Below are 10002 nucleotides of genomic sequence, written 5' to 3'. Positions count from 1 at the left end.
CCTATAAAACTTGACAGGGCGGTCATCATCATCTTGGCCTGTTAACAGCGAACATGAAATAGAGAGAGAGAACTAAATAACGAAACATAACTATTAAAAACGACAAAAATCTATTGTCCTAGCATGAGTGTGAAAAGGAGCGATGGTAAATTTCCCTTAAGAGCAAAATTGAAAAAGTATGCAGGAAATCCAATTTTACTAGAAACTTAGGAAATGTATGATTGTTCCTTAGAAATTATCATTAGTAGTAAACATACATCATAAAATATTTACATGTTCGGGAAGCTTTTTCCATGTTGATGAAGCAGATTTCCTTGCCTGCTTAAATGTGTTCAGAATTAGAGAATACCCGAATGACGCGATAAATTGGCAGGTTCTACCAGCAGGTTAACATTACTTACCTTGGCGTTGTTCAACCTTGGGTTTTAGCTCTTGATTTTCTTCCTGGAAATTAAACGTTAAAATTTAATCCAAAAAATGAAAGAACAGGAGAATCCTCATGCCAACTTATTATATTTCGACTATTTAAGTTGGATGACATACAATAATATGTAGAAGTCACACAAATTGACAAAGTGAATTCAAGTTCAGAAGCAAATGAATTAGTCAAATGATGAAATTAAAAAAGAAACTACAATTTTCATGTCAACATATATATATATATATATATATATATATATATATATATATATATATATATAATGCATCAAAATAAAACTATTTCAAACTGACATAATGATATTCTAATAAGTAAGTTAGTTTTAAAAAAGTTCTTTATCAGGTATGCTGTTGTGCAGCAATTGCCAATTGTACCTAAGGCAGTCAACAACTAAAAATTATCTAAGATTGGCTACTGTTAATTAATAGCCAATAAGATATTTAATTAATTAGCCTATTGCGTCTTGATGGTTCTTTTAATTAGCATCATTTGTTTCGAAACTCGACCTCAGTCTAAATTATATCAACTAGAGAAAGGCAAGGCATCTCACTCATGATTCTTGAATGCTATCCATCCCTGTGACATTTTCTTCTTACATGTATCCATGTGATAAAGACAGAAAGTCAATAAATCACTTGTTACCATAGTCAGTCTTCAGTTTATAATTAACCGTCGCCTTTTATTTACATATGGCTTTGGTTCTATGTTAGAGCTGTAGCCCTTTCCTTTAATCCGCACTTATGGTTTCGGTTGTTAGTAGACAACCATAGCCATTTATACGGTTATTTTCAGCAACCGTAGCTTTTTGTACTTGCCTATTGTCATTTTTCTACTAGTGTAGTCCTATTATTGATAAAATAGTTTTATTTCCTTTAACACGATATAACTTTAAATTCACCAAACATTAATACATGGACACCCAAATAGCGAAAAATGGAGAAAGTCAACACACTTTTGTCTAATATGTCTGGATTTAGAGTGAATATTAAAGACCTATCAATGTATGGTTAAAATAAGAAAGATAGTGGGAGATGTACCAATGAAGTGAATTGCCACACAATAAACTGTAGAAGCTGTCCCTGAACGATTGCGGTTTGAGGAAGAATAACAAGAGGCAACCTGCAGCTGAAAGGTGAGTGCAGATGCATTTAGGGTATTATGATTTTTTTTGTGCAGGTGAAACAATCAAACTTACATTAAAAAAAGAGCTCCATTCAAACAAAATCTAATTCAATCCTATAAAGAAGAGAACACTCAAAGAAACTAAGATATAAATGTAAAATTCCAGAATCCCGATATATGAAACAATTCGAAATTTGTGAGGATACATATTTCAATGCCAGATATCAAAATCAGGTTTAGGAACTGTAAATACTTGAGACCAAGCAACTTAACAATACTAACTTCAAAGGAAATGGTGACAGACAGGTATATTAGAGGTATTCAATATTACCTCGAACCATTAGCATCAGAAAAGAACTTAACATCTTCCTCTTTGACACGGTTGAAATGTGGTTCACGTGCAATAGGAATTACAGGAGAAGGCAGAATGTTAAAAAGACGAGCAGGACTAGGAGGAGCATCTTGCGACACTTTCGGCTTTGGAGTTCTAGTTCTGGTACTAGTACCCTGCACCAACCATGTTCCAGTAATTGTCCCGAGTATGCAACATAACAAGTGACCATAAACAATCATTCAATCATTCTATATAGAGAATGAAAAATCAAAAAGGCCAACTGTCAACTTCAAAGATAAGCAAGATGATGTGTCAATCAAAGTAGCTTGAAGAAAACAACCAATTACAAGTTTCGCGTACTGCAATTTTGATAGGAGTAGAGTTCACGAAGGACAACACTTGTAAATTAAAAAATTCAATCAAAAAACCAAAACATTAATGACATACTACAATACGGATAAGAGACGACACCTGCAAATTACAAAATTCAATCGAAAAAAGAACTAAAAAGATGACGATAGGAAGTAAGGTTAGTGTTGAGCAACACTACCACCAAATCCGAAAGAGATTATTAATCTAGGGTTTTGAATTATACCGGCGGTGTGTTTGGGAGCATTGGCAGCCATGGTCGGAGCGTTGAATAAAAGCAGCAATGATGGGGTAATGAGAGTGCACGACGTTAGCGAGTGTGCAGATCCGAAAGGTGCCAAGGGGAGTGAGGGTTGTGGAGGTGGCGGTAGATGGAGTGGAGTATGGGCGATTCGACAGAAAACAAGAATGGAGTTTTTGAGAAATTGAAATGTTACGATGGAAATTGAAAATGGTGATAAGTTAATTAGTGAATTCCAAAGGCTTTTGGAGTTATTTTTTGCGTGTCTATTAAAGTCGGTTGTCGTTAAAACCACCATCAAAAATATATGATGGCGGTTTTTTTTATTAAAAAGTATTGTCAAGTGTTACCCTTTTAGCGTCATTATTAACGTCGGTTCTTAACACAACCGCCATAATTGACTTATGGTGGCGTTTCCTATACGAAACCGCCATAAATAAATACTACTATTACTTCGGTTCTTAATTTAAACCGCCACAATAGACTTCCTACAACATGAAAAATGCGCTCCCGCCAATATTTTGGCCTTTTTGTGACGTTTCTATTAGAACCACCACGATAAAGGCGTCACGATAGTCACTCAAGTCAAATTCCTCATGTTCGTTCAAAATTGCATTGCAGTTAAAATGTGACGAGTCATAAGCAAACTTAGCGTTCATTAAGTCAACTTGAGTAAAAAGCTTGGATAGGACAGACATCTCATGGGCAGTCAGAGGCGACACTGTGGAGGAGGTGGCCCCTGGAACAAGCTCCAGGTTGCTGCCTTCTCCGGGAGTGGGGATGACCCTAGTTGACTCAGCCTCTGAATCAGCCACAAGTTTGTGATAAAACAGTGGAAATGGACCTTGACTGGGGCATCAGGAGTACTAGGAGCTAGGACAGACTCTGACTCTGAGTCAGACTCAGACTCTCCTTCACTTTCCTCTTTGAACAAAGGGCCTTCTCCAGTTGTGACCTTGAGGATGCGGCCTTGGCGATCGGTCCACTTGACAGTTTTCCTCCAGCCTTGTGTAGCTTTCTCTAGGTCAGTATCAGAGATTAAGATGGTGGGATCGAACTGGTTATCCTTTAGAGCAATGTTGATGATGTCCTAATAGTCGAGGTGCTTGATGTTGTCTTCTCCGAAAATGAGACTGACGGCCTATCCGTCGAGGCATGGGGTCGACTCAGATTTGGTCGACGCAGCTTTGGTGTTGTCGGGGATGAAGTAGCAGTCTTGAAAGACCTCTACGCCCGAGTGTTTGACCTTAGCTATGGAGTCGTAGATTAGCTCAGGAAAGCCGTTGTAGGGTTCGGATTATCCCTCGGGGACGAAGTATCCATTGAGAGTCAAATGGTAGGGATGGAGGATGACTCCATGCTTCTTGCGCTTTCGTATTAGGAGGTTCATCTTCCGGATGTCTTCATCGGTATGCTCATAGCCTAGCCCGAAGGGAATGTTAGGGACCTTAGCCTGTTTCAAGGGAGGCAAGGTGCTTTTCAGCGGATGTGGTCATGGGCCACGTCTCGGTCTGCGGATTCGGGCCGCCTACCGGTCCGTAGTCGCGGGCCATCTGCAAGTCCAGTCGATCTTTGGGCATGCAGCGGTCTTTTGAAAGCCACGCTCGGCGGCGTAAAGATGCCTTCGACCGGATCATTTTAGATCGGTCGGTTTCGTCTCGGTAAGGGTCTCGAAACGATTAGAGATGTTCGGAGTCGCCACCAAGCATTTGTGGGATGCCTAGAACCAGTTCGAATTCCACTTTATTCCTCGGTCAAATCGAAGCACAAAGCAGCGTTTTGACATAGGTACTAAAGATAAGGAAATCGTCCCTCTTTAGCATCCTATCTCTAGAATGATTCTCGTACGCCCTGGATAAGGTCGTCCACTATCCAAAGTTTTTGAGTAAGAGGTGAATGTACGTATTGGGAAGCCCTTTAATCAGACACCCAATCCCGGCCGCGTTTAGCGGCCTCTACTGATCGATCTTGGTTGGTTGAATGCAAAAGTTGATAAAACGGTTTAAATGCATGAATGCGCATCCAATGATTTAAACCTAACATGTGAGAGCTTTCTAAGTCAGTTGATTTAATCCACGTATCAAGTATAAGATGTCGAGTTGGATTAATGATTGATTTGCATGCAAGACGGAAATTAAACATCCATTTACCGTATTAGGTTTAGGGTGCATAACATGATCCATTTGTCTTAGTAAGGCATTTTGCAAATATGGTTTGAATAGACGAATAGTCATCTGATCCGTCCTATATCCGGGTTAACCGGAGTCGGGATCGTCCTGGACTAATGCTGGAAGGGAACAGGCCCTGTACCAGACGACTATAAGAGGCGCGAGCCAGTCGGCGGTGTAAGGGGCCTCCCTCTGGTTTTGAAAATGAGAAAGAAAAGCCCTGCTTGAGGCGCGGGTTAGCCAACGGTTGTATGCCGTGTTCTGACTATTTAGAAAACGTTATAAAACGTGTTAAAAAATGGGTATTTGAACCCGGTTTGATTTGAAAGGGTCGTTTAGACCGCATTTGTCGATTTGAAGAACTAGACTCGAATAATCATCATTGTTTGATAATATTCGGTGTCGGGTTCGGTTTGACAAGCTTGACATGAATAGTTTTGAAAATGATTATGGACTAATTTTTTTAAGTCCATTTTGAATGTAATTAGTCGGTACTCATCATCGTACCCGGGTCAAAATCCGGCATGGTATGTATAACCAAGGATGACTTTGTGTTGGTGACTAATATGTTTGTTTGAAAAATGTAAAGAAATGAAATAAAAGGCTTTAAAATACCTCTTAAATGTCATTAACCAAATATTATCACCGAAACACGGATTTAACCGTCATGGTATGAAGTACCAAGGGTGAAAAATGCTTTATGGTTAAAACATGTGAAATGAAACAAAAAGGTTTCGAAAATACTTGAAATGGTAAAAACCGATTACAAATATCAAAATGGATTAAGGGAAATGACGAGAACAAACACGGTTGATCTCTGTTCTGAGTAACCCTTTTAGGCGCGAGCATGTTGGCGACCTAAGGGGCTTCTGCCTCAGACCAAAAATCAGTTTTGGCTCGTTTATTCCATGTTTTGGTTCATGTTATGCATGTTTTAGCATGTTAAAGTCATGAAACAAATGAAAACATAATAAAAGAGGATTTTTACACCCTCATACTTACATGTTTGGTTATGGCGAGTGACCGACGTAAGTGTAATAACTCGTTTGATCGGAAAAAACTCGATTTAAAACCGTTTTGGTAAGTAAAAGAGTGTTTTAAAAGTTTAGTGATGGTGTAGTGGTCAAAGTGGTCGGACAAGTGATTTAATGCATGATGACGGTACCAAACAATGTGTAAGGCTTGTACTTACGATCGGTAGGTCGTAAATACGCGTCGGATTGTGACTTAAGAAGTCGAGTAGAGAATTTTAAGGGAGAAAAGAGGGGGCGGACACTCGCGTAAGTCTCAAATGGGTGTCATTTGAGGGTTATTTCTAGGAGAATGAGTGGTTGTGTGAGTTTTGAGCGACGTGGCCAACTGGGCTTCTCAAAGAGGCGCGAGCCACGTCGCGGCACTTCGAGTTGTGTTGTCATTATCACAACAAACGCAATCATGATTTGTTCTATCCTAGGTTTTGTAGTCACATGTTTGGTACTTGACCAACATGAATCCGGTAAAACTTAGCATAGAAGGCTTGAAGATATTTTGTTTTTGTGGTTGACTCGGTTTGACTCGTTGTTGGAGTCGGGATTTGAATTTTCGAGTCGGTTTTTGGTCCGGTGTCGGTTTTGACTCTAGTTAGTGTCATTGCGACCCCGTCGTCGTGCATTAAACACTCCAGGTATTTTTGAAATGTTTTGAATTGTTTTGTTTTTGAAATCGTTTTAAGTTTTCCGACGTAAAGTTGTACACAAACTGTCGATCAAACGCTGCGATTCCAAAATATGTTGTAGTCCGATAATCATCGGGCGTTTGTTGGAGTCTCAGCAGATACTGGGTATCTACAGAGCCCCCACTTTAACTGAGGCTTGGACAGGGTGAACGTCAAAGTAGAGTCCCCAGGTCAATCGAAGATTACAACCTGAAGACCCAAGCGACGTCGAGGCGGCTCGAAAGGATTCGGGTCGAGGACCTGCCGTCGGGAAGGGCGACGCTGAGGCGACTCGAGGGTATGAGTCGAGGACCTGTCGTCGGGAACATTTTAGAGTCTGTCGACTGTCCTGTTCGGGTCGTTTAAAGTCCATTAGACTACGTACGAAGGCTCGCCAGCCATAAGAAGGAGTCATACCTAAGGCATCTTCGGATATGTCCTTGTATGGTTGCGGATAAATGCTCGCCAGCTGCGGTGCGTACATGAGGAGGGCTCGCCAACCGCGGTGCGTTGTAAGGCTCGCCAGCCGAGACAAGGAAATGTACCCGAGGCATCTTCGGGATATGTCCTTGGAAGGGTGCGGACAAAGGCTCGCCAGCCATGATGCGTATGTGAGGAGGGCTCGCCAGCCGCGGTGCGTTGTAAGGCTCGCCAGCCATGGTGCGTATGTGAGGAGGGCTCGCCAGCCGCGATGCGTTGTAAGGCTCGCCAGCCGTGGTGCGTATGTGAGGAGGGCTCGCCAGCCGCGATGCGTTGTAAGGCTCGCCAGCTGTGTTGCATATGTGAGGAGGGCTCGCCAGCCGTGATGCGTTGTAAGGCTCGCTAGCCGAGACAAGGAAATGTACCCGAGGCATCTTTGGGATGTGTCCTTGAAAGGTTGCGGGCAAAGGCAAGCCAACCATGGTGCGTATGTGAGGAGGGCTCGCCAGCCGCGATACGTTGTAAGGCTCGCCAGCCGAGACAAGGAAATGTACCCGAGGCATCTTGGGGATGTGTCCTTGGAAGGGTGCGGACAAAGGCTCACCAGCCATGGTGCGTATGTGAGGAGGGCTCGCTAGCCGCGATGTGTTGTAAGGCTCGCCAGCCGAGACAAGGAAATGTACCCGAGGCATCTTCGGGATGTATCCTTAGAAGGGTGCGGACAAAGGCTCGCCAGCCATGGTGCGTATGTGAGGAGGGCTCGCCAGCCGCGATGCGTTGTATGGCTCGCCAGCCGAGATAAGGAAATGTACCCGAGGCATCTTCGGGATGTGTCCTTGGAAGGGTGCGGACAAAGGCTCGCCAGCCATGGTGAGGTCGGTTAATGGACCATGGGAGTAGCCGCGTCGAATGAGCTTGTTTTGAAAGTAGCGAACTCTTGATGTCGCTGGGGAAATAGTGAGTAGGGGTTCTCACTATCACTATTGTTGGAATGAGTGGGCTTCGCGAGGAAGCCCCCTGCTGGTATTTGAAGGAATAGTGAATTTGGAATTTTCACCATTCGGTTTGAATTTACAGTGGCGGTTTTGATCGCCGTTTGTTCTAATTTTGAAGGAAAATAGCAAATTTGAGTTTGCTATAGCGTTTGAAGTGACGGTTTATGTGCCGCCGTTGACATTTTGAAAGAAATAGTGAATTTCGAATCTTCACTATCTATTGAAGTGACGGTTTATGTGCCGACGTTGACATTTTGAAAGAAATAGTGAATTTGGAATCTTCCCTATTAATTGAAGTGACGGTTTATGTGCCGCCGTTGACATTCTGAAAGAAATAGTGAATTTGGAATCTTCACTATCGATTGAAGTGATGGTTTATGTGCCGCCGTTGACATTTTGAAAGAAATAGTGAATTTGGAATCTTCACTATCGATTGAAGTGACGGTTTATGTGCCGCCGTTGACATTTTGAAAGAAATAGTGAATTTGGAAGCTTCACTATCGATTGAACTGACGGTTTATGTGCCGCCGTTGACATTTTGAAAGAAATAGTGAATTTGGAATCTTCACTATTGATTGAAGTGACGGTTTATGTGCCGCTGTTGACATGTGTGGTGAAGATAGTGGAATTCAATTTCCAACTATTATTTTGAAATTGACGGTTTTAATTGCCGTTGCTTGAAATAGCGGTTTTTGAATTTTCGCCATTATTTTGGAAAATTTGAAGGAAAATGGTGAATTTTGATTTCGCCATTATTTTTGAAATTGGCGGTTTTGATCGCCGTTTGCTCGAAATTTGGAGAAAATAGCGGTTTTCGAACTTTCGCTATTATTTTTTGAAGTTGGCGGTTTTGATCGCCGTTTGCTTGAAAATAGCGAGTTTTAAATTTTCACTATTTGTTTTGTTTGTTTTCGAGGAAATGACGACATTCATATCGTCGACGAAAATTTTGAAGTTTGTTGTGGGAAATTGGGCCCAAGCCCAAATTTCGCTGAAAAGCAAAGGGGAGGCCTAGTTTAGGCGCGAGCCACCTGGCGATGCAAGCCGGCTTCCCTATTTCTTGTTAAAAAGACGCGAGGTTGAGCTGCAAATGATTATTCATCTTCAACCTCAAAATCCCGCAAAATCGCCATTAAAGAACCTTCAAGCTTGCTTTCACTTGTGCCATTGTCAACAAATGTCATCTCAAGGTAAGTATTTCCTCTTGAATCCTTTCAAATTTGTTGATTGTTAGCTTAGTTGAATTAGGGCGGATTTTGCCCTAAAAAATCGAATTGGGCGTTTTTGATTGAGCCAATTTTGAGTGAAATTGATGTTTGCATTAGGTTAGAAACCTGTTTAGGAGTATAGGGGTGCTTTTAGTTTGCATTTTGGTCCCCGTTCCCGCTCCCTAGGCTCGAAAAACGTGATTGAGGCGAGAAACCGTCTCATTTCACAATGCCAAGTTTATTTGCTTGGGTAGTGGGTCCCACTAGGTTGCATTGTAGTTGGGAAAACCCGTATTTGCCATTTAAGGACCTTCGTTGGATGTTTGTGGGCAAAATTGAATTTTCGCCTTTTGCGACGGTCTTACGTCTGACCAAGTAAGCGCCTGTCTGGGCTTGAATTGAGTCAGTTTGCCTTGAAATGGACCTTATTGGTAATTTAGGTCGTGTTGAAGCGTGATAAAATCACGTTTGCCTTTTTGCGGTCGTTTTTGAATTTTTGACCGGCTCGGGCACAAATTAGCGTATGAATTGCCTTTTTGAGCCGCAGAAAAATCTCCATTGTGTCGGGAATGTATTTTGGGTTATTGGCAGACCTTGTATGGGTCTTGAAATGCCGTTTTTGTGATTTTGACTCGTCTTTTGCTTAAAAAGAGGGGCGAGTCGTTTTTGTGTCTTTTTTTCGTGAGTGGTTTGGGGGCAAGATTGCCCCTTGTTTTTGTATTGCAGGTTGTGTTTTGTTTTTGGATTTATCCATTTCATGCCGTCGTAATGCCGAAATTTCGGCTGACGTTTTTTGCTTGTTTTTTTTTGATCGCAGGGTATCGCCTGGGACCGATGGGGTCCGTTGTCGAGGCTTTGGAGGAGGAAGTCGATCCCGGAGGGGGAGAGTCGACTGTTTTTTGTTACAGGCTTGGTTGTGTTTCTCCCTGGTGGCCTTTGTCTGGCCAATGATCGGGTATCGATCGTTGGTCGTTGTCTGCAGAGATCCGGATAGGCGGCTAATATGGCGGTTT

At 42.2% G+C, this 10002-nt stretch overlaps 1 protein-coding gene across 1 annotated transcript; it reads right to left on the bottom strand.

Moving 5' to 3' along the window:
• Positions 1-275: 275 nt before the first annotated feature.
• On the bottom strand, positions 276-2730 carry LOC141639732 (uncharacterized). The gene is made up of 4 exons (XM_074448783.1): positions 2491-2730; positions 1893-2068; positions 1477-1564; positions 276-444 (listed from the first exon to the last, which is right to left on the bottom strand). Exons 1-4 carry the CDS (start codon positions 2509-2511, stop codon positions 394-396), a joined length of 336 nt encoding a protein of 111 aa, XP_074304884.1. The 5' UTR covers positions 2512-2730; the 3' UTR covers positions 276-393.
• Between the last annotated feature and the right edge of the window lie 7272 nt (positions 2731-10002).

The sequence above is a fragment of the Silene latifolia genome, unplaced genomic scaffold (genome assembly GCF_048544455.1).
Source record: "Silene latifolia isolate original U9 population unplaced genomic scaffold, ASM4854445v1 scaffold_57, whole genome shotgun sequence".
NCBI lineage: Eukaryota > Viridiplantae > Streptophyta > Magnoliopsida > Caryophyllales > Caryophyllaceae > Silene > Silene latifolia.
The sequence above is the reverse complement of the archived record's forward strand: the minus strand, read 5'-3'. Positions and strand labels throughout refer to the sequence as shown.